At 38.9% G+C, this 26250-nt stretch overlaps 1 protein-coding gene across 3 annotated transcripts in view; it reads right to left on the bottom strand.

Moving 5' to 3' along the window:
- Positions 1-26250, bottom strand: part of slc8a3 (solute carrier family 8 member 3) — a 97829-nt gene that overhangs the window by 16508 nt on the left and 55071 nt on the right. For all 3 annotated transcript variants that reach the window (XM_067479391.1, XM_067479392.1, XM_067479393.1), the window contains exon 3: positions 18586-18692. In XM_067479391.1, coding sequence (XP_067335492.1) covers positions 18586-18692 — 107 coding nt within the window. The remainder of the gene's footprint in view (positions 1-18585; positions 18693-26250) is intronic.

Here is a 26250-nt window from a genome sequence, read left to right as displayed (position 1 = left end):
CACCTCTTTCCCCTGCAGATGTTTTGTCTCCATGCCAACGTCACACAATTTTTTTCATTGCCCCCATGGGACAAGACTCATAACTGCTGCATTTGCTAGAAGGCTTTGGCCCTAAACTTGACAATAGGTTGTTTTTCTTGCTGAGGTGACCGATGCTCTTGTTTTTTCTAGGAAGGACATTCCCTAAAGAACACACACACATATAGGTAAACACTCCACCAAGTGGTCTCCCTCTTTAAAGGCTGTGTGCTTAGATCCGTGGGGGAAGGAAGCGCCTCGGCTGCTTGTTGTGATTTATTATGGCTACTGTGCTGACATCATTGATTTAACCCTGAGTGTTGATTAACAGCTGAGGTGCACAGACAGAGCAATGGTCACCTCAGAGGCGTCTCATTGGCTTTTCACAGAAGTGAGCCCCCAAGGATCTTTCTCAAGCCCTCAGTATCCACTTATCATACGCAACATTAATATCTGCAACATTATTATCCATATTCCACAGAGGGTTGTAGTGGAAGCAACGTTTTTAAATACTTTCATGTCCTATACCCTCTGGATAAGAGACAGTCTGCATATGAATATTTTATTAAGTGTATTTAAAGATTTTTGTTCCTCAATGAGACATCCTCCAGAATGCTTGTTACCACCCCATAAAACAAATGAGTAAGTAAAGTAAGTTTTTTTTGTTGAGAGATTACCAACAACACTCGAGAGTGAGCAGTTTTATAGTGTAAAGTTACTGTATTCATGCTTTTACTTACTGGCTTTATTCTGGATCACATGGACATATAGTATAAATACCCACCCACTCCTCCTATAGAGGACCACCTTCACTGAATGAAATGCAAAACGATTACAAAAGATTTGACTGCACCTGAACTGTATTTACATTATGTAGGTAATAAAGAAAGGTTGTCTGACACCTATGCAAAGCTTTCTGCACATCAGATACACAGACACTCAACTGCACATATTATACAAACAAACTATACAAAATGCTACAGAACTGAGAAGAAGACCGTGGCCTGTTTTTTAATATATATAATACATTTTTTATTTTAGCTTAATCAAATTCATTGTAGGCTCAGCGTGCTGTGCAGATACAGAGAAAGCATGACTTAAAGGATGGGGCCAATGCTAAAATGGTAACAATGACACTACCAAACTTACTGAGGTTCAGAAAGTAGCTTAACCATTTGGTACCTTAGACATTTTCTGTACATTAGCAACTGAGCTCTAGGACTTTACTAAAACAAATGCAAACAGCCACTTTAAGCTGTGGTTCTGGCCTCTGCCCAGGAAGCCCAATCCATGACTGTTCACAGCAACATGGACAAACAACCACACACACTTTCTATTCAGACCTCTGAGGTGACTGCTGAGTTACCCAGAAATAAATATTTCAGGATAAAATAAACCACATCATCAGTGGAAGCCACCCAGTTTGAAAGAGATGGACCTTTCACTGCTGTAAGAATAATGCAAAGCACCGGACTTGTCCTCCCTTAGAGGTGTGTCAGAGTAGAGCGAAGTTGTTCTCAGAGGGGTTTGAGAAGGTCATCACTGACACCGACATTAATGAGAGCCCACATAGAAGGTTGGTGCCCCTGCTGGCCCTCACCTGTGCATTAAGACTGGCCTCACACTGCGGTGTGCCACCAGCATGGCAGGTAGTAGCACTGCTCATCCATTTCTCCATGCTGAGACCAGCTCCCACACACCTCTCAGGAAGAATTACTGCTCTTCCATCTCCTCATCACAGATGGTGAGGGCTTTCAGAGAAAACTCCCCCCTCTCTCCTCTATCTGTGGTTCATTGTCTCTTTGGCTGACTGTCTTTTTTTATGCTCAGGCTGTTTCTGTCACATCCTCCTCCCTCTGTTGCTACATCTATCCTCCTCTTTCTCTACTTCCTTTCCCAGCTCGAAATTCAACAGTTCAATTTGAATCCATTACACCTAAGCCACTGACAGTGTGGCATCTATGGCAACTGTTACTAGACAACAATCTAGCTGCTAGTCTGCATCCACAGCGAGGCCACAGGCAGCAGGGAATGTGCTGAAGGCATGAGATGCATTTTGACATAAGTGCTTGTGCCATTTGCTAAGTGACGGGTACCGTCCTTCAACTGTGGCCCCAATCTGGCAGGGGAATGGATCCGAGCATAAATCACATCAAGCTGACGAAATGAAAGGCATTGGTTTAAAAGCAGCATCATGGTGATCCAGAGCAGAAGGATGAATCTAATTTGGTAACAATACGCCAACCTTCTATTGCCATTCTCTGTGCATGGCTGCCCCTGTAACCATCCTATCTGCAGGACATGATGCTGAGTAAATGTGGATAACAATGCAGCAGCGATGGCTAAAGTAGCCCAACTTGATGGCGCCGTCCTTGAAGAAATACTAAAGACACAGTAAATCACCAACGCATCATCTGACATCCTACTCCTAACAACTGTACAACACTACAACAATCACAGCAGAAAGTCAGCTCTGACCTCCATACTTAGGAGGCGGTGCTGTAAGTATACACTGCAGTTCCACCATTGTCTTGATTCATGGAAAGTTGGGCAAACAATGAACATAAAGATAAAGATGCACATCGAAAATATGCAGGGTTATAATCACAATCAGGGATAATTAAGGGGACTGTTCGTGCAGTTCTTTTCTACAAAAACACTGCATCACTGAATTACCATTTAATTGCATGTTTGATACAATCAATTCTGCTTTGACAGTTCGCTCAGCGCTAGCAAAGCAGGGAAAACATCCTGTATTCCTTCTCTGGAAAAGAGGACTTTTTAAAATAAATGAAAGCTATTCTTGCTGACATTTGAGCAAAAGACATACAACCCTAATTGCAAAAAAGTTGGGAGAATGTGTGAAATGTAAATAAAAACAGAATGCAATGATTTGCAAACCTTGTCAACCCATATTTGATTCACAATACAACATATCAGATGCTGAAACTGATATGTGTTAGCATTTTATGGAAAATATTAGCTAATTTTGAATTCGATGGCAGCAACACATCTTAAAAAGAGTTGGAACAGCGGCAACAAAAGGCTGGAAGAAAAAAAGATGGAGCTTTATTTATGACGATAAAACAAGACAGGGAAAAACAACTAACAAACTCCCTCATACAACGGAGGACAAACAGACAAACGCGGAGGAAATACTACAAAACTAGAAAACAAGGAATTAACGCGAAACGAGGCACTAGGAAATTAACGAGGGCGGAATGGGAGATAACTAAAAACTATATGACACAACAACCAAATCGTTAAACAAAAACACAGAAACCTAAAGAACAAAAACAATGACCCAGAGAAAATAACAGAAACATTGGAAAACTAGACATTCATGAAACCATCAATTAAACCAAAGTACACTAGAAAACAAGTCATACCCTCACCCGACTAAACCTACACACAGGAAAAGACTGACAAATTACTTCTATATATACACACAGTAGTACTTGCTAGTCCACCAAATTCGGGGCATGATCGTAATCCTGTATAATTCTAGCTGCATTCAGCCTGCAGTAGACCTTAGCAGTGCATTTGTTCAGTGGTGAATGTGTGTTTGGTGGCTCGTTTAACAAGTCAATATGCAGCACAAGAAATTACAAGAAGAAGACTTAGGAAAGACGTAGGAAACAGGTTTTTAAATTTATTGGCTGTGCAGAGCAAGTTTTTCAGAACTTGCAGTACTTCAATAAATTATTGCAATGGATAATGGCAAAGTATAAAATAATTAAATTATCCCTTTTAAAACAGGTGTATGAGGAGGTAGACAAAACAAAACAATGGCTAATTATTATTTTTTTAAAAGGCCACAGAAGATTCAGCAGATCAGTTTTAAGTAATGCAGGGAATATAAAGTAACAAGAAGCCACAGTGAGTTGTTGGATAAAGGCTGAGAACCTCCGACTATTCAACAAGCTAACTGACTTCGTCCTGCTATTGTGCTGTCTCCAGTGTGAAATGATGCTGTGTTTCCTCAAGGATGATGGAAAAAGGGACATTATCTACCTGTTTCTTCACTGACAAACAAAAAGAATTTTTTGGCTATAAACAATACAACTAGTTCCTCCTCCCACAACTCAAATTATAAGGTTTACAACTTCAATACCTCATGCTTTCAACTTTTAAACTTTTTCAATCAATGGAAATTCCACTAATGCAGAAAGTGCATTAACTCTTCATAACCTTCATTATCATGTCACAGCCTGTCTCTGACATTCCTCCCCGTGACCCCAGAAAGAAGAGGAGTTTTAATGAAGTCAGGGTCTGCAAATGCATGAATAGTGCCGAGCTTCCATTTGAATTAAATCTATTCATCCGTGCCAGTGTGATTTCTCTGTGGTACTGAGGCATCCAAAGGTCCTGTGAGTCGTGACATTTGTGCCGTTGCTGGTGGAGCAGACTGGGAGGTTAACACCCATCTCCCTATATACCACAAGACCACAAATTCTAAACCCTGCGAGATATGTAGGCTTTGACTGGAATGACACTGATAAGGTGAAAGGGAGGCTTAAACTATGAGTCAGATGTGTCTGTGCAAAGGTCTTTCTGTAGATATTTACAAATGTCCCCTAACAGGAGCAAGAGTAAAGAGGGAACGCATAGCTCTGTATTTGTGCAAACAAACCCGTATTCATACTTTGGAATTGCTGACTGAATCATGTAGGTCACCTGAGACACACAGTCCTTGGGGTGTATTTTACAATTACATAGAAATATTTTTTTAATCCATTTTTTGCATGGGAGAAAGCATCATTGTCACACTGTTCTAATTTTGGAAGTCTCTTGACATATTAAGGTAATCCCCCTCAGATTTCAATATTAATTGTGCCATCTGTATTCAAATGGAGCCTTGAAAATAAGCCAGGAATAAGAACCAAGAGACTTTGCTGACAACACAGAGGGGATATAACAGATTTGAGACTGGAAACAAACTTCTAACCCCTGCCAGGGCTGACGCATTCATGGGGGGGGTTGTACACTGTGCAAGACAGATGCCCTGCAATTAAGAAGACTGGGAAAATAGTGTGTCTCAGATTCTCTCTGATCTTGATCTCGAGGTTCAGGATTGAAAGTAAATTCTAAAGCAGTGCGTAACAATACTCAGATTAAGTAATTTTATTTTCAATTACGTTTTTTGCCTCAATTTTAAGATCTATTTTAACACTGCACCCATGTGTGTGGTGTTCTCTATCAGTGGTGTGTGGTGCAGATATTTAACAAATTAAACAACCAACTCTGGAGGAAACTAAAAGGTTCCTTCACACCACAATCTTTTCCATGTGATATATCATGTGGCTCATAATTATTTACCTGAAATGTAAACACTACACACGTTAATTCAAATTAGACAACAGGCTAAACCAAGATAATAATCATTGGGCACATAAACAGAGCAACACTGAGAAAAGACAGTAATTTTTAAGCCTGCAGCTGCCTCTAATTTGTTTTAAGCTTAATTTTATGCTATGTGCCTCTGTTTTGGACTGAGCTGAAATGTCTGGCCAAAACACTCATCAAATCTGTTATCTTGTTTTGGTAGATTGTTTTATCCCATTGTTCGCAGTGCTTATACTGGGCTTTGCCAAGCTATGAAATGCGTCAAAATTATCACTTGAATTCAAGCGAAGCTAACAGAGCTGGAGGCCATTCATACATGAATAATAGCTTCTAAGTATAGCCATGGAATTCCCAGGGTGGCTAAAGGAGACAGTACAGCAATTTGTAGAAATGTTTATTAAAACAGAGCTGTCCCTCCGTGACACCACCCTCTACCTGTATATACACTATTGCACTCCCACCAAATCTCTTGGATCCAAACCATCACGTCTACAGCAAAGACAAGAGAAACAATGTAATAACAATCTCCTGTGAACAAGTAAATGGTAAATGGTCTGCACTTATATAGCGCTTTTCTACCTATTGGCACTCAAAGCGCTTTACACTGCTTCTTATTTACCCATTCACACTCACAATCACACAAACATTCATACACCGATGGGGGAGCTGCTATGCAGCTGGCCAACACTCACCGAGAGCAACTAAGTTGGGGTTCAGTGTCTTGCTCAAGGACACTTTGACATTTGACAGGAGGAGCCAGGGATTGAACCAACAACTGTGAGATTGGTGGACAACCGCTCTACCTTCCTGTGCCACAGTCGCCCAAGTTAAAAAGTATCTTTCAAGGATGTCAACCTGAAATGGACCAGTCAATTCTTTTCCAGTGTGAGCTTAGCTTTCATTGAACACACATGTGGGAATGCTTGTTTTTTTCAGTGTGATCTTATCCCAACCAGTCAGCCAGCCCCTTTGGGTTTAAGAGCTTCACCTCCTAGCTTAGAAACAAGGCCAAACTTCATAGTTATTTTGCAATATACAGACACAAGCTATTTTTTCCAGCAATATTAATTTAGACTAAACTTGCAGTTTGCCTCACAGGGGACCAACAAAGAAGAGCATGACTGAAAAATTCAACTACACTCCTCAGATCGAAAAAAAAAAAAAAGCTTACAATCATTTCACGTTAGGACATTGCTTAAATAGATTTTATAGACATAGGGAGAGGGTTATACCTACTTCATAAGCTTTCAATATTATCCCATTGCCATTTTATTAGATTCCCATTAAAATGTCAATTACTTTTAACAGTATGTTTAGAGAGAGAGAGAGAGAGAGAGAGAGAGAGAGAGAGAATTCAGACACACAGAATTTTAAGCCTCTCCAAAATATTAAACAATTTTTAAAATTTCAGTTTTTTAATATATAATTTCAAAATGTGTGTTCAAATGTGTTTCCACAAAAAAAAAAATGTAAAAATTTCCAAAAGACTAGAAATACACTGACTGGCTACTTCATGAGCCAGTGATCTACTTTTATAAGATAATAGTTTCTTTTAGGTGACACTGTCAGAAAGGTGGTACTACACTTCTTACTACTATACTACACAAATACAACAGATGGGGAAAATTAATATAGATGTTTAACTTATAGAGTAAACAGAGTTAAACTTTCGAGATATAATTTCTTCGTTCTCCGCTCCTCAAACTAAGATGTGGTTTCAGAACAGACTTGAGGTCTTAGGGTCATGTCCCTGAATCACCTGCCAACAGGTGGCGAGGTTGTGGCTCCTGCAGGGAGCAACAGCTGTTCTCCATCGCTCACTCACCAGTGTCTTGCTGCTTTAGAAGCCAGTTGCTAAAACAAGGGTAGAGCTCAGCAAGCCCTAAAAAGCTAATGGTAAAATCACCAGGAGACAGATAAAACAACATGTATTAGCAGATTAGTGGATCTTGTGTGTCATTAGCTAAGGTTATAACAGATTGCTTTGTGGGAGGATCTATTGTGTAATGATTCATATGATGGATGTGATGGAACAAGTCCTAGTATAACGACATATTAAGCCAACACTGAAAGCAATTTAATTGAGACCCACGTAAAATATGTCATTTGATAAGCAAATGGCATTTAGTCTAAAGGGTTTCATTTGATCACTTCGCGTCTGTCCAAGCAGTGATTGCACTAGCAAAGTGGCAGGAATCCTCATAGCTTTCTCAGCAATGCAGGTTAACAGATGTGTCTGTTAATAGCTAGTATTTTTGTGGGAGACTACAATCAATTCAAAATTTATTTTAGGCTGACATAAATTATTGTAAATATGTTCAAACATTTTAATATAATTTATAGTTAAGTTAATGAACAAATATTAATAAATACCACTACATTTCTACATGTTTTTCAGTAGACTTTCCTCGCACACAAACAGTACACACTACCTCTTTCTTGGATTACTGAGAGTTTGCTAGAACCATCAGCAGCTTCATTCCGACCTCCTGGCATGTCCAGTGGGAGATCCTCAGTGCCATCTGTAATGACTAGTGGGGCTGGTGATAAGGAAATGGGGTCTTTATCTCAGCCCAATTAGGCAGCTAATTGATTCAATACCAATCATTTAGAGTTCCTTCAGTCCGGGATTGGGCACTCCAGCCCTTTGAGCAGACATGACACCCCCCAAAGACCACGCTCAACCCCACAAAGCCTAAGGATCGGGATCTAGATGGAAAACATCTTAATGAGCAAAAGCAGAGGTGACTATCTTATCCATAACTGTAACTTATACTTATAGCCATTTATTTACCATTTTTCATGCTGAGTTCATCTGCTGTAAGACTTTCCCGTTCAGCGGATCACAACCTCTGCGGCTTGTGATAACTCAAAATGAAGAAGATACTACTCACAACACTTCATCATTGGTGGCACATTGTGACCAGGCCTAACTTTAATCATCCAAGGCTGCTTCATATTTATTAATCCCCAATCTGAAAGATTGCTCTAGATGCAGTTGCGGTTTATTTATATTAACAAACTAAAAGTGTAAAAACTAAATCAATTTTCTCAACAATTTTGCAAAGACATTTTTAGGAGCCTTTAAAGTTCAGACTTCTTTTGTAAATACCATGTAGATCTGTATCATTAGTGTAGAGTTTAGAATTATTGTTTTAATTACATATTTGTATTCATATTTTTTAAAATCAGTGTGTTATGTACAGTTGCAACATGTACATAAATAAGTCCATAATATCAGTATTTTAAAGACCCATGAGGACATATTTTTAGTGTGATGATAAGATATTGAGCTATACTGTAGAAGCATGGCTATTTACAGAGGTGGAGGCTGCTTTCATATCCCATACAAAATCAACTCCAGCTTTGCATTTTTCAGAAGAAGCAAATAACACTTTTCCTTGACCAAAAAAATAATGCTGAAAGGAAGAGACTCATTTGAGGTCAGATTTGGGTTGACTACTAACAAGACATGACAAGCTTGACTTTTAAAGCAACGTAAAATGGCAAGTCCATGAAAATCACTGAGTCCTGGCAAAAGGAGTGTGATGAGCTTTAGGTTCAGGCATGCTATGGTTCTATCATGATGATAAAGTCAGACAATATTCATATTCAAAAGACTGGATGGTGGTTCATAAGAAACTTCAAGATGATACTCTGGGTTTGCTTCTTTGAAATGAAATCAATATTTATTATTGCAGTGTTTGCCCCTCCCCTCCACATATATAAGCACTTACAATTCATGCTCATGCATGCAGTGAGTAAAAGCAATCACTCCCGTGTACACATACATTGTAAAGAACTTGCTCTGCATTATATTAAAATTGACCATTTGAATTCATCCTCAAATACAGTTGTGTTTGATTATTTAAGAATTTCACAAAACACATGTATAAATAAAGTATATTTTTGTATTTCCTAAACAGTTAGCAAGACTTTTTTGAAACCTGATAAACGACGTACCTATTTCTTGGAGAGCTGTACAAAAAGATAATTTTATTACAAACATTTAGGACTTTAAAGAAATTACATTTTTGTATGTTAATAAGTTATTTATCTTGTTATTTCTCATCTTTAAGCATTTAACATTTAAACATTTGACTCATCTCATCAAAATTACATTACAGTGAGTGCTTTCATATGCACAATTTCATTAAGCCATCATGTGCAAAGCAAGGTACTTTTGTAGTAGAAAATACTAGTAGTATGTACAAAAGGTGGCAGTATTTTACAAAAGTAAGGTGTAATGGGATCCTATAACGATAATGACAATACTAGCATGTACTGTGTTTACAGTATTAAATATAAACTTACTCTGGGAAAATGTGGTGGAGCTATATCACTGTTATGAAATTACTTTCTCTTCCGCCACAACAACTAATGATGTTTTTAAAGCACCAGTATACGCACTTTATCAGAACTGCGTCTCAGATGGTTGAATAGCTGTGCAAACCCCCTGCCCTGACTTTTTACCATAATTAGCCAGCTGTGTGGAGGTGAGGAATTAGTCCGTATGTTGTTTTTGTCAGCAAGTTATTACAACCAACTGTAACATATTGTAGTTAGGTAACTATGGTAATTATGACAACAGAAAAGGAGAAATTTAGGTGATGTAGTTATAGAGCGAGATGATACACTGGGAGGAGGTCAGTGTTGATGAATGGGTCAGAACTCATAGGACCTAACCCTGAGAACATTAGATTACAGAGTACAATGTGTGTTTTGTATCCATGAATGAACTACCTCTGATTCAGTATGCCTTGATGCATTGCCTGAGTGGTAAGTGTTGTCACGAAGATTCAATGCCGGTTCACTGGAACCTTGCTATGTGGAGTTTGCATGTTCCCCTCACGTTCACTTGCTTTTTCCATGAAAGACAAGCAAATTATGTAGTAGGAGTACTCCTGTTTAACATTACTCTTTGCTAATGGTTTATTTTTGTAGGTTTTTATAATGTCAACTGTTAACACCTCTTTAAAGTAACTGCAGAGAATGCTACTTTGTTCTTACATCAGGACACACTACCACAACTTTCACCGCCAAAGATACAGCTCCACTAAGTGAGTCTCCTGGATGGGTTTCACTTAAGGTTTTTTACCCCACATATGAACTCAGCTGCTATCAGAATGCTACTGCAACTGCTGCACCAGAAAACACATCTGCTACTAAAACCACTACTGCTATTACTACACAAACAAAATGCTGGTGAAGAGTCTCAGTCATTTGCCCAATTTTTAATGCTACGTTTTCATCCTTCATATGTCCATGAAGGAGGCCGCACATACTGACCAAGCCAATGGGCGGGTGTCAGCTACTGTCAGGTCATTGGTGAGAGTCTGTGACCCTACATGTTGCAGTGTGTAGCACTGTTGGCACTAGTTGGACCCCTGTACATGGCTTTTCAGCCATTTGAATGGTTTGAATTGGGGGGTTGAATACTAGCTGCCTGCTGCCTGCTAGTATTCCTCTCATGCAGGTACAGAACATATGTGCTAGTTGGTGTCAATAAAAAAAAAGAGTCTGCATTGCTGTTGCCTGGAAGTGTCTTGGTCCTTTCAAAACATTTTGGGGGTACAGGGGATTGTAGGACTCATTAGATTCAGGCCAGGTGAGAAACAAAAGCTGGATTCATGGTCACTACGAAAGGTGTTGCAAAACCCTGCACACCCCACAATTACATTATCCTAGACGTAACCCGTGACGTTTCTTAGTTGTTGATGTTTTAAACTAACATGAAAGAAGAGGAAACATGGTATAGGTATACCAGGTATACCAACAAAAATGCTACTTTTGCTGCAGGTTAGCCTCACATAAGCTAGCCGAAATTTCACAGATACTTTATTCTTTACTGCATATTAGTCTGGCAACACTTTTTCAAGAATAAATTTAGACGCACCTTTTAGAGTTTGACCAATCAGTGCAATATCACTGTGAGATGATGATGATGACCATAAACCGCACTGTATTTTGAATTTTAAGATAGTTTCCTATTTAATTTGTGGCTCAGCCTGATTGAAGGCCAATCTAATTTCCTGCAAGGTAATTTTGGTCTGTGCCCATTTACAATTCCCCAAACCTAGTCATACTTATTGAATACCTATTTCTACCCAACATGAAGATGTTCTACAGTATAATGAAGACATAATCTAAACCATTTAATTTCGTATATGGTGTTTTCAGCAATATCTAAAGTGGTCCATTCAAACTTCATCTGTCCTAGCTGGGTACTAATAGAAGTGTGCAGAGTTGCTTTTGCTTTAGCATCGCTCCACAAGATGACTCACAGCTCATTTGGAGGTAATGAAAATGAATGCATGTGTGCGAGAAATAGAGTGGACTGGGAGAACGACCCGACCAAGCTCAAACAATAGCATGTGAAGTGCCCTTAGATGCCACAAGAGCTCACTCTGAGCAAGCAGGCTGATGGGTGGCACATTTCCTCATGGCAGGCATGATTTGAATAGAAAGTGACAGGGTGGGAGATGGATTACCAAGGGGGTTTGGGGTGGGGGTGGGGGTGGGTTATTAATCCTACAGCCATGCATGCACAACATCCTGGCACCCAAAGACACACACACAAATATATGTCCATCACATACAGTACACAGAAATACACTCATGCACAGAGAGTACACCTCAGTGTTCTTCTTCATTCAGTTGTAAGCATGCACGGAAAAAACACACTCACATGCATTAGCACTCGCAATGTAGACACACCAGCATACATGAATGATGACACTGCCAGAGAGTGCTTTGTAGCACACTTTTTGCACTGTCATTTGAAGGTCCCACGTTCTAAGCCCACCCAATATTCTCCATCCCCGCATCCATCCCTTCCCTTCCTCTCATCTACTGATGCTTTTAGACATTTTAGAGCAGCTTATTCTTTCCTCCATTCTTCCTTTTCTCCTTCTCAACCTGTCCATTTTTATCATTTATTAGCACAAGTCTACTGTATATACAATTATGACAACCCTGTAAGGTACAATAACTTGACTGTACCTTGCATTTCAGCAAAGGGACAAGACAAACTTGCATGAACTTCGAAAAATTATTATTTTTTTTTTTTTACAAATTCTTATAGTATAACCAAGCAGGGTTTTTTTTCCCATTTAATTTTTATTTGTAAAGATCCACATTTACATATATGTAGATTACATAACTATTTTACATAGTTCTACATACATCTTTTTTTCCCCAATGTTTATTTAAATGAGAGTTGTTCAGTTCAGTCCTTGAGCTTGGTAGCCATTGGTTTTCTGAACCTTGACCTCTGATGCCTCCTTCACACTCCATAATATAACAGTGAACACAAAACTAAGGATGGCTACATTTTTCTGGTAGTATTAATTGAGAACGGGAAACTAATGCTGTAAGAGACTCATAAAGTCTGGTTGTACTGGGGCTATGAAATTAATCACAAATGACCTAGATACAGGGTTTCAAAGTTGATAATACTTCTCTTTTAAAGTGTTTTAAAGTTCTGCAGATATTGTGCCCACAAAGTATAAATTTTGAGCAATCCCAGAAAATATGGAAGTGATTGGCCTCTTTTGCTCCAAATTGCCTCCAACAAATTGATGGTGTGGCCTTATATTTGTCCTGATACAGAGTTTTAAAATATTTTTTATATTTCTCCTGCAGTGTTCCCTCCAATCCATTGAGTAGGTAGAGGAGCACTGAAAGCTGCAGATTTCTTTCCAGGTTTCTTTTCTTTAACGTAGTGTTAAGTATTACAGTATAGTATCACCATTTGCCGCTGACAAGAGAACAGTATACAGAGTTGAAATTACTTTATTTGGGGCAGAGTTAAAAGTTGTTTTAAGAAAGTTGAAGAAATTAGTTTCTACTGCTGTAAGATCACCATATTGACCATCATATTGCCGTTGTCTTAAAAATAATGTCTCACTTGGAGGTATTTGAAAAAGTCATTATTTTCTAAATTATATCTGTTTTTTAGTGATTGAAAACTTTGGAATGTGCCCTTTTGAGTAAAGGAGTGTTAAATTGTGAGGGCTGCTTTTATCCATGATTCAAACTTCTTATCTCCTCTTTTAGTGTATGTAGGCACACATACTAAAAGATTTCAGCATGTCATGTATTCCGCCTAATGTATCTCATTTGTGCCATATTTTCAGTGTGCAGTTAACCCATGGTTTTTTCTGTTTCCTCCAAATGGGTTGCGAGGGCATTATCTGTTACAAAGGCCTGTAACGGCAGGGGGGCAAGTAGTCCAGATTCCACTTCTTTCCATCTGGATTCATTTTCCTGGTCGCACCAGAATATTAATTGTGATATCTGTGCAGCGTAAAAATAGTATCTCAAACATGGGAGAGACATTCCCCCTTTTATTTACTCAACTGCAATGTGTTAAATCTAACTCTTCTAACTTACTTTGTAATATAAAAGTAAAAATCCACTTATTCCATTTCTGAAATTGACATATACACATATATAAACGAGGGAGAATATTTATTTTTATAGTACTTTTTCTTGAATTCAAGCTCAGAAAGGGGATTAAACTCCATCTATGAATGTCAGAATTTATTGTTTAGCACAGCGGCCCATAATTTGAAGCTAGTAATTTTGAGAGGTCTGTTAAGGTTTTGTTAAGGTTATTCCTAGATATTTCATACTTTCTGCTTCCCAATGAAGATTAGATTTTCTTCATAGGTTCCCTGAAGGTCTAAAGTTTACAGTAGTGTCATAATTTGTGTTTTGAAAAAATATTGATCAAGCATTGTATCATGATCAACCCATGAACTCATTTAGTAGCTTTGTCATATTATTAAGTGAGTTCATTGGCTCCTCCAGGTAGACTAAGACATCATCAGCAAATAGCGCCACTATTTTGTTTTAGAAAAATCTTTTTTACTTGGTTTCAGTGGTACATATACGTATGTGTGTATGTTAAAATCTACTTGGTTTCAGTGGTACATATACGTATGTGTGTATGTTAATATCTTACTTATGTTACTTTATTCTTACTTTATTCTTGCGATAGTTTCAGGATCATTAAGCATGTTTGAACTGAATTTCCATAGTGTCCTCTTAATTTTTTTATCTAGAATGACAGAACCTGAAATGTGGCTGTGGTCTGATAGGTCAATTGTTCCAATATGACATCCCTTAATTTTAAATCAATCTGTTCCAAACATAAAGAAATAATCTGTCCTTGAGTATGCCTTTTCTGGGAAGGAAAAATGAGTAAAGTCTCTACTACCCAGATGTAGTTCCCTCCACACAACCATTATTCCAAATTCCTTCAAGTTTGTTGGAGGAGTTTATTTTCTTGATCATGGGTCAGTTATCTGTGCTTGTTCCTGATGAATCGACTTTAGGGTTTACAAAATTAACACTCCCTTAGAGCCAATCATTCTAAAAAATATGTCTATAAAATGTCTAAGTACTTCCTGGTGGAGCATAGACTTTTATTAATGTTTTCAATCTTTTCCGTTATTTTGACAAACCTTACGTCATCATTGGATGAGGAGAAAAGAGGAGGAGAAAACGTGTCTGAAAACCAGTTTCTTAAATTTAGCGTGTTCCAGGTCACTCGTATGTGTCTCTTGGAGAAAGATTATTTGAGCTTTCTCTTTGTTTATTTTGGAAATAATCTTACTTCTCTTTAATGTAACTGTACATTCTCTAGTGCCTCGACCAGTCTCACTTTGGGCCATTTTTCTGCAGTTGTTTTTAGATGTCATGGTTATTTTGTTAAATATACTCTAGCTATTTGTTGTAGAGAGATTATATTTTTTGGGGGTCTATCTTTACTCAAATTGTTCAAGAGATTTTACGTTATGCTGCCATCTTCCTGGAAGTCCAGCCAAGGAGCTTTTGTGTCAGTGACACAAATTATGCTGTTGCAAACAGGAGGCTCACTTTTCAGTTACAATTGCTCATGCGCGTCAGTTTAGGAACACAACAGTGTTTAGACTGGTGCTGGAAACTGTACATATGAATGTGAACTATCAAAATAAAATGATCGGATCTCATTAAAACATGGGGAATAAACATTAGGGCCTGTAATGTAAAAATAGCCTAAGAAATAAGCCTCTGTCTATTGATTCATGTGTTTATGTATATGTTTTCTTAAAATAATCCCATAAAACAGAAAAAGCTGAAAAAGAGTCAGGCATACCTAGAAGTACACCACCTATATCACATATTGTGGTCATGATAGGCTAGTCAGGCAAATATGACAATATGTTCAATCTGCTCTGACATGTACATCAACATGTCTCAGCACCCAAGTTATCAAAATGAAAGCGTTAATTGCCCTTGACAAACCTGGAAGTGTCTCTCACTGTGACTCTGTAGTTTTGTCGTGCAGCAGCAGCAGCTGCAGCAGCAGCAGTAGTGGAGCCACTCTTCCAGCCACCTCACCAGAGGTGCTAATGGTATTGACCACATCAGTATAAGTTAGAGAAGGGCACAACTGAAGCCGACAGTAAACAACTTTAGACTGACAGGTCAGGGTTGGCTTGATTGCTTTCATTACTCACACGCTGGCCAAAGTCAGACCTGACCAGCTTGGGACTTGTTCACATATCCCAGGTTTTGCTATTAACCAGGGTATGAACAAATCCAAAAACTCTGCAACGAGTGATGTAACTGCAAGTAATAATAGAAAGATCAGAGAGTTAAAATACGATCTGACAATTATTTGTGCTTTCACAGTTTGATCCCCCATAATAGTGAATAAATGGGTGACAAGACAAGCAACAAGTTGGTCCAAAGTTGGTGGAAAAGCTGAGAGGAAAATGGAACAAGGCTCTGCATATGAAAAACTGCCAAAGAAAACAGAGACTCTCATAGAATATTCATCAATTCTGCTCCTCCACTAAGGCTTTAATAAGGAGAAAAACAAACCCAATCAACCCTACATCAGTGGTTATGAACAACAATATAATCGCCACATTAGATATGAAAAGTGAGAAATTATCATATCATTCACATAGCTGAGATCCTGAAGCACCTTCTGTGGCAACAGGAAAAAATATGTAAAAGCTCTGCTAAACACAGGCTTGTATTTTGTCTAATTTTGAATCAAAGATATTTCATCAGCGTGAGTACATTCATAAAAGATGATCCTGCTCGGAAAATAATACAGAAAAGCTTTTTCATTACCTCCTCATCATATATAGATCAAACATTTATTACCCTCGATCAAACATTCATTACCTTCCGCATTAAAAATAAAAAAGCAAGTAGATGTAACTTGTATTGCTCATTGTCAACAATGTCTGTGCTTTCATTAGCAGCATGGCTGTGCTATCTTTTTTCATGTATTAAAATGAGGAAATTTTTAATCAGTTTGTGTAATAAATACACATACCTATGTCAATAAGGGAATACGTACAGCTGTATATCAACATGTTACAATAAATGATGACATGTCTTAAATTAAAACCATGTATGCAATACAAATCCTCAAAGGTCCTGGAGAGGTTCACTTCTTCCCTCTCGTCAATGTAAGACCCAAACAAAGCCGCAGTTTTGATCTCTTCGGACTAAACCTGGCCATTGGCATGTGTCTTCCTTAGTTTCAGCTGTCGCCACCTATCTACATCTCATCCTCCATCTGAGCAGATATTGCTCTCTTCTTCTCCACTTCCTCTATACCCTATTGTGTTTAAAACAAGCCTCACTTAGGTTCGCTGCTGCAAAAAGAAAAAAAAGAGCTTTACGGAAATCAGTATCTGTTATATTAAAATAGTTAATAATTATTTTTTATTGTTAGGCTAACACTCAAAGCAATTGGGCACTGAGAGATACTGGTCATGCAGACCACATTAGGTTGTAGTGGCAAAACCTTAGGTTTTCAATAATTGCATGGGTTTTCATTTGAAATACAAAGAGTGTTTATTTAAGAACATGGTAATGAGACTCACTTATTGTGCTTAAAGATAGTTTAACAAAAGCACATGTAAAGAGGAGTTATAAAGTTGGCAAATAGACTTCATAAATCAGCTACACAGCAATATTAACCTAGAGTTTGTTCAAATAAATTTAATGAACGTTTAATGAATAGTAGATTTAACTTATATCTTCTTTGAAAAGTGAAATAAGTCTCTTTAAGTTATGAGGAGTGTCAATGTCTTTAGATTTTACAATTATTTGCCAAGAAGTAGACTGCTTACTGAAATACTTCCCAAATACTTGTTGGCAACAGATTCTACATTTTTAGGAATTTAGCTTGGTTTATATTCTAAGAATGTCATAGCAAATGTCAAAATTTCAGGGGTGTTTCGAGTGATGCAGCTGCCACTCATAAAGACCTGCATAGTTCCTGCTCTTCAGCAAGACTCTGAAATCTCGGAGTGCAAGCACCACTCAGAAAGCCCTGCCAGACCCAATAGTGTAAACATAATGAGCTGCAGACAACAGCAAAGTGTTAGATTCTGCACCCTCCACACCGGCTTGTGAACCTCTCCCGTCCCCTGGCCTTGAGCATTGTTAGATAACACTGCATTAGATAACAGTGCGTGAATCTTAAGAAAATGCCTGTTGGCTTCCTTCAGCAAATATTACCAACAACAAGCTGGAAAAAAGTAAGCAAGCAAATCTTGTGATGTAAACTTGCTCTGATTTAAATTCTACTACATCTTGCTCATATTGTTAAATTTACCTTGTTGAATAAAAGCCGAAAGACGAGCTTATTGTGCAGAGGAATACAATCCTGTAGCAAGTAGCATGGCTTACACTTTCATATAAAGCAATAAATCCAAACAGTCCTGTGAGATAAAGGCTCTAATAGCAAAAAACAATCAACAGTCTCATTTCATCAACAGCTACTTACTCACATTCATGCATATGCTTAAAATAGCTAGTGCATTCAGATAAAATACATTATAGTTGCTACTTGTTCTGTTGAGCTGTAACTGATAGCAATTCTGTGACTCGCTGCTTTTTTTATTCAGGTGACAATGCCGTCTGGGGAGGCTATCATTATGACAGTTTTAGGTGTAAGATGAAAGTATGGGTATGAAATATAAGGCACAGCAGGATAAAAACTAAGGGTGAAAAGGGCTGTAATAATGCCATGGAGCATATACAGCAGAGAGAAAGTTCAGGTAAGGAGAGTGGACAGAGAAGCGACAAAAAGCCTCGGCAGAGACTAAGGCTACAAATGGTGAGAGGAAAGACCCTGACAAAGTCAAGAGTGAGAGGCAGAGAGACATAAAGTGATAGAGAGAAGGAGATTTAGTACCACACCTTTCTGCAGACTCATGTCTACCATACGAGGCTCTGCCAGTTCCAGGAAGAAGTTCTTGTTTTTCTCATACTCCTCGTCATCAATAATTTTCACGTGAATAAGTTTGCTGCAAGACAAGAGAAGAACAAGGGAGGAAAAATAGAAGGGGGTGTGAAAGGAAAGGGACAGAGAAGGGGAAGAAGGAGAGAGAAAAAGAGAATGGTTAATTTGCAATGGAGGGACACAGAAAGCGCACTTTTAAGTAGGATTAATAATCAGCATGGGGGAAAGGTTAGAAGGTGAAAGGTCAGCTTCTTCTGGACTGGCCTGTTAGTCAGCGGCTGGACTCAACAGGCTCATGGCATTCCAATGAACTCATAGGTTGCCATGGGTGTCATGACAACCACATTTATCATGGCGTCTGGTACAAGTGGAAGGGAGGGTGGAAAGCCCCCCGTGGAAGGGCGGATCAAAGAACACAATGAACTAAAAACAGCAGCATGTAATCAATCAGGTTGTAAAATGTGTAAACGGACATTTCACAAGGGCAAAAAGGTGAGTGAATGATAAATGAAAGAAACTGGGGCTATCCAAATCGATTTTTATGGCTCGATGTTTCAGTCAGAACACTTTCAATCAGATGGCTGGGTGGACACTGCGAGGACTCCCCAACCTCTCCAGGCACACGAAGCAGATAAGAGAGAAGCAGCTTATTGCTGGGTTTATTGCTTCAGTTTGAGGTGAACAACCCTTTAATGAAGTCAAATGTCTGGAGGGTTGAAGGCTCTTTCTCTGGTGACATCATCACACAAAAACAGCTCAATATGGCACCACAGACCCAGTGGCGTTCTCACCACTGATCGCTCTAAGTGATCTTTTTAAAGAGTTATTGATGAGCGCAGGCAGTTAAGTGGTCAGTAGGTACCCAGATGTCTCTGTGTCTCACCATATCACAGTGGGAACTCCTAGAGGAATAGCTTAGTTGAATTCAATTGCACTCATGCAAACGCCTCATAAAAAGGCCTGTACATCATGCACACATCACATTGCTGGATGCCTTGAAATGAAAACAAACCGACAATGCACAAGACAAATCATGACATGGGGCGCCTTCACTCTCTTAGGCCCCAGAAAGCCTTCCCTGCAAGCGGTAGACAAGTCAACAATAGGCAACAGCAGCCCTGAAATAGGGATGACATACTTTATTATGCATCCGACATCTCAGGGGAAGACACGTTTCCTCCTCATCCGAGCAAAAATATGATTTCTACATGTTATTTAGGGTGAGTGTTGGAAAGCACGGGTTCGGCTAATAAGATAAGTGACACAGCAGCATTCATTATGGATAGTTGCTCATGTATTATGTATTCAGTCAAAAAGCAGCTGGTTCCCTGACATCCTCTTGATGTACTTCCAGCACCATGACATATAGTGCAGCTTCTGTCAGTCAAAGCACTGACACACAACTACAGACATGCACACACACACAAAAAAAGTACAAAATCTGCTGCTAATACACCTACTCAAAATATTTATGTACAAAGATATTCACGTTCCACACATTGTGTGGATAAAACTATTGAGCCTCTTCAAAGCAATTAAATATAATTCTATAGCTGCCGTTATGCATCTCTTTGTCTAGACAGTGTGTAGTGCTGTGAATTCTGCTCACTAACGGCAGAGTCTACTATCTAAGATTCTGTTAGCACAGTACACACAGCCGAACAATCCATCTCTCTTTACATCCCACTGGCAGGGCTTTCCTCAGATTGTGAGGTGAGATGTCTGCAGTGGTGCTGCCTGGAAAAGTACTTCGCTTTTCATCAGAAATGAGAAAAAGAAATGTTGGAGTGGACAAGTGGAATCTGGCAAACACACACAGCACCTGGCTGTTGTGCAGTGGCAAGTGTGGTCTTGCTTGACAGGCATACATATGCAGAAAGAAAGCAAAAATGCAGCCTCATATAATGATCACTAGGACACACTTGTGACAACATGACTTATTAATCTGGTAAAGAGCCCAGGGGATAAAATGAGCTGCTGGATTCTTGTTCCTTTCGCTTTCTGCAATAATAATGGATAATTTGATTAAACACACATAATTTAGTTATATGCAGGAAATAAACACAAAACTACATTTGGACAAAGAAACACTCTTGATAAATTTAAGGCAGCACAACAACCTGTAAGCATACTGTAATGCCAAGATATAATGACCTTATAAAACTGATGAACATGTGAGCAAGTGGATTTAAATATCTGCAGATAGACTTTAACATTAGCATACATTTGAAATAGGAAAATGTAAGTGCAATATTTTATCTCTTCTCATCTCCATTTCTGGCCTCCAGTTGTTCTGGTGAACCAGGCATTTCCTCTGAACGGCAGTTTGGCACGGGCAGCAAAATTTGGGCAAAACAAAAGTGCTGAGGAATTTGTTAATCACACTGCGGCTACCCACTGTGTACACTTCTGCAAGGTAAATTAAGCTATATTTGCTTTCTAGCCATTGTTCAAGCCTCTGAATCTGCTGATGATATATTATTCTTTTGCATATTTCGTGTGTTTGTGTCTGTGTGTGTCTTTTATGCACACGAGAAAGGCGTATAGGAGAGATTTGCACTATGAAAAAAATTGGTAAACAGGTAGGTGTAGGGTGTCAGCTGACGGAGATTGATGGACAGCTGGCAGGTAAATGCGAGAAAAGTTTTTAAAACAATCAGGTGCATGAGTTGAGCAAAGCTGAGACAGAGGAGTAGACTGCAAATAGTTGTTTACAAATGTTGAATTAAATCAGTTCAAACCAGCTGACACCTAGAAAACCTTCCAGTGCCCTTGAGGTCCGGGGCCCTAGGACCTTGGGGCCGCGGCCTACTCTTCCTGCTTGCTAGTCTACAATTGCACTTATAATAGTAACCATCTTGAGCAATTCAGATTTGCAAGATGCCCTAAAGCCAAACTAGACACATTTTCTTTGGCAGGTCAGGCAGCCCTAATTTCACAGGATCAATGGAAAACAATCCCATTCTAATCACAAGCATTGCTTTACACATATTGCAGCTTTGTGTGATATTTCTCTGGTGCTTGACAACACAAATCAAGTGACTCATGTTCCACGTCACCACGACTGAGCTAGCCGCAATTAGCTCACAATGTTATTACTGTACCTGGAGTGAACAGAGAAGTCATATTAGTACAGTGTGTGATCAAAACATACTGTGACAGGGTAGAATAAAATATACAAAAGAAAAATGTGTTTGACACATAGAAAGTGTGAATGATTTATTGTACAGTTCAGTACACGTAAATAAAAAAATAAATCCACACTTACAGTATCCGTGTTATGACTGTGAACCTTAAACACCTCCAAGTTGTTGTTTGGAGTTATGCCATTGTAGTGAACATTTCAACATTACAGGAAGACAGAGTTAAAAAGAGTCTCATTCCTTAAGGAAGATACTCAAATAGTAATTGTGTCTTGGGAAAATAAATGAGGGAGAGACAATAGAAAAGAAATTAATCTTCAACGTGATGTTCGTTTTTGTCATCAAAAGGCCGTCAGACAAGCCATCACCTTCACAGTGATTAGCAAATTATACAATGTTACAACTTGTTAAACAATTTGTTACAACTCTATTTTACATTCCAGCATAGGCACACGGACCATGGTTAAAATGTACTGTTCATACATAAAGTCAAACACAAAATGAACATAACTATTCATAAATAAGCTGTAATCAAACACACACATCCACACACACACACACACACACACACACACACACAGACTCACAAAAAAGAAGTGTGTGTGGAACATTAAGCTACATTTGCATTTGTCCATGACAATCATAAATAATTCATTAATCTATCCTAACATCTGGCATCAGTTGCTGTGAAAGACACAGAGAGAAAGAAAGTGTGTGACAACCCAACAAGTGCTGTGCACACAAACACGAATAAGACTGTGGTGTTTTTGGGGACTGTCATGCTGCTTGTGCAGTGGACGGTCTTAATATGGATGGTTTTACTGTAGTATGCTGGCTTGAAAGACACAAAGGGTGTGACGGTGCTCATACACACACACATATACACGCATACTCAAACGGCTCCACACTTACCCTTTGTATTTACATTGTCTTTATAGATTATGTTTTACTGTTGTGCCTGAGCTGCAGAGATTTTAGATCTAACAGGGGTGTAACACAAACTGTAAAGGGCGGGGGTCTCTGGATGAAAACAGATCAAGAGCAGGGATATGGTGAGAAGCAAGTGCATGAATTCATTGATTGTTGTAATTTTATAGGGAGAAAAAATTTATTGATTTATCATTTAAATAAATGAAAAAAAAGCCTCTTATACAAATCAGCAATAGTGCAAAATCCAGTGTTTTGTATTGATACACAGCCTAAAAACTGAATAGAAATTTTAAAGTGCAAAGTAAAAATAAAAGTCTGGAGGAATTAAACTAAAAAGTGCTTATGGAAATGGAAATCAAGGGAAGGGGGAAGTGTCTTTAACCACAGGTGGCACCATTAGCAGCATGAATGTACAGTAATATTGCTGCACTTCATAATGGGGAGACAGTAGAGCAGAACAAGTGAGTATGTTTTAATATTGAAATAGGCCGCTGTGGTAGGACATGATCCTAAACTGTAAACCGATCAGTTAAGGTGCCTAAGAGAAAGCTCTTTGATGTGTTTGGAAAAAGAGAATGATTAGGTAAATGGAAGTATGTCATGCAGAACTTTTACTCACATGATACATATGTAGTACACAGTATATTTACTGTTAGTTGTTCAGGAAAAAGTCTCATGGTCTCATTTCATGGGGTCTGTAACCCTTAGTGGTAGAAAATGCCATGATAGCAACAATCCTAGAAGACGAGAACTTGCATGTGCAGTAGGTCGCACTTTCTATGGTGTTAACATCAGACATATATATTAAAGTCTAACAAGACATGAAGACATTATTTGGAACTTGGCACCATCCGAATAGCAAATAGTTTTCACTGTGCTGTGAGTACACCAGCAAGTGTGCACACTGCCAGTAACCTGTCACAAGCTTGCTTGCCTGAAGGCCACCACAAGCCTACAGTTTATTTGTTACACTATAGATAAGAATAGGTAACGCTGAAGGGTGTTCAGTTGACCAAAAAATTTTTTTAAAAACCCTGAACCTTAAAATGAAAGCACTTTATTTTAACAAGAATTTAATGAGTAGACTTATGCTTTAGCACTGTTGTGTCTGTGCATTAAGTCCAGTCTAGCCAAATTACCATGAAGACAGAAGGCAGCTTTGAAAGCTAACATTTAGCCTATATGCACCAGAAAAACACCAAATAGAAATGGAATTCCACACCGTAAGCTAACACAAGCCGGAGAATGAGGTCAAAAGGTTAAACTGCTCTCAGGTTAACAATCTTGATTTCTGCTATGAATAAAAAATCCAATAGAGTACAAAACAGTACCATGTTTAATGAAAAAAGGATGTCTTCTCACCATGGTTCTCAATTGTTAAATTGAGTGAGTTTTCAAACTTAATGTAATAATGTCTCATTGATGCTAACATGCTAGACATAGCACCCTTATGCTGAATATTAGTGTGGGAAGTGCCACTGGGTAATGGAAGGCGATTAGAAAGTTCACACCTCTGCTGCGCTGAGCTGCCTACAGCCGGTGGCCTCTGCCTTCCCAAGCTCAGAGCAGACAGAGGACATGAAAGTTGAGGTGGTGCAGGAAGCCAGGAAGAGAGAGAAAGATGGAGAGGCAGATGCAGAGTGTCTTCTTCCCTCTGTTCCGTGGCCAAAAACCACACTCTGGATGAAAGTTGCTTTAGCTGCCTACCTCCTCTTCACGTCCCCATACCTCTTCTTCGGGAGCAGATTTACTGTTTTGGTCTCCTCTCTGGCTTTCATTCCACAAACACTAAATAATATAACAACTACAAGTGTAAAACCACTGTGGTGGAGTAACACTTCAGTGGAAGTGATATGTGATATCCAATCTCCACTTCTAATTTTGTCTTGTCTGTTGGTGCAGACTGATCCCCAAATTTTTACAAAAACTTTTTTTTACAAAAACTTAGAAGAAGACTTAGGCACTTCAGGCTAGAGCAGGAGGAGCATCTAAAAGTGCTGGAATTAAGTACAAACTTTCTTGTTCCTAAAATTATAAATAGAAAACATGATCTGCATCTTCCTATATGTAAACAATTCTAAATGAAAGGGCAGGAAATTAATTATAGAACAGAAAATGTAATGAGGATGATCAAAAAAACAAACCTACACTGTTGTAACAACCTACACTGTTTCAGCTGAGTCAGATCACAGCAACGCCTCCACTCAAAATGCCAAATAAAGTCAAGCCAATAAAGACGGGAAGAAGACAAAGAAAAAAGACAAAAAAAACAATGCCTCGTGGGAAATCAGTGCCTTAATTCAGCAAGCCTGGTTTCTGTCACCAAGCACAGGGATTATGGGCCTTGCTCATTATAGACCTGATTATTGCTTTTCCCCAGCAATCACAGAAAAAACCCAGCAAACACATTTGTCAATGATTTCTTGCCAATCGGATGGCAAGCACATCAGATTTAATATTCCACATCAAGGTCTGTATGTGCCCCATCTTCATCTCCATCTTTCTGTGCCTTCTTTTATTTTTTTTTATCCCATGAACAAACAAATAAAAGTATTGTATGCTTAACCAACTGACAACGACCTAAAAGTTTTATAAATAAGGAAGTAAAATCCTACTTGACGCCAGACATCAATATTACATAAACCAAACAGAAATGAGGCACGCAATCACATAAAACACTCCACTTGGCAACCTGCAAATTTGCAGGCCAAGCTTGAGCCAGATGCAGCAGCTATGATTGCAAGTTGTTTAAAGGAAAAGCATGAGAGTTAGTGCAGCGCTGCCAGATGCTGTTTGAATAATACATGTCTATCAGCATGTGGCACGTTTTGGAAACTCAATCCAGAAGGAGAAAGGTATGGACCATGTTCCCAAATTTACCAATATACCAGATGGGATGTAAGCATCCCTTGTTATGTTCAATTATGTACACGTAGCAGGTTGGCCTTGTACTGAGAGACTGTCATTCATCCAGAGTACCCAAATTCAAGCCCCCATTTTGCAAGTGTCCCTCCATGCTGAAGTGTCTTTGAGCAGCTTTTGAAGGGGTAAAATCGTACTGGCAATAGTTTTTTTATGATTTGTGTATTGTTTGTGCATCTAGAGGGTGAAGGAAGGCATCAATTCACAAATCGTTGTTCTACTATACAATCTGATCAGGCAACAAATGCGATTTAGAAATAATGACAAAGGAAGATATAACAGAGTTGCTGGTGCTTCATTGGTAACATTTATTTATTTTTTGTCCTTTCGGTTTATCTCGTGAGTTCAGGGTCACCACAGCGGATCATTGTCCGCATTTTGATTTGGCACAGTTTTTTTCGCCGGATGCCCTTCCTGACGCAACCCTCCCCAATTTCTACCGGGCTCGGACCAGCACTGCACAGCTGGGGATGGGAATGGGCTGTTAGGGGTTCAGTGTTTTGCCCAGAGACACGTCGACTTATAGCCATATTACTTAATATTACTACAACATTCAGCTAGCTAATACTAGTATGACTCTCAAAATACATCCAGTTCACCCTGTTCTAGCCCTTCCTCTCCCTCTCC

The sequence above is a fragment of the Channa argus genome, chromosome 16, assembly GCF_033026475.1.
Source record: "Channa argus isolate prfri chromosome 16, Channa argus male v1.0, whole genome shotgun sequence".
In the NCBI taxonomy this organism is placed as follows: domain Eukaryota; kingdom Metazoa; phylum Chordata; class Actinopteri; order Anabantiformes; family Channidae; genus Channa; species Channa argus.
This window is presented reverse-complemented; position numbering and strand designations above follow the sequence as displayed.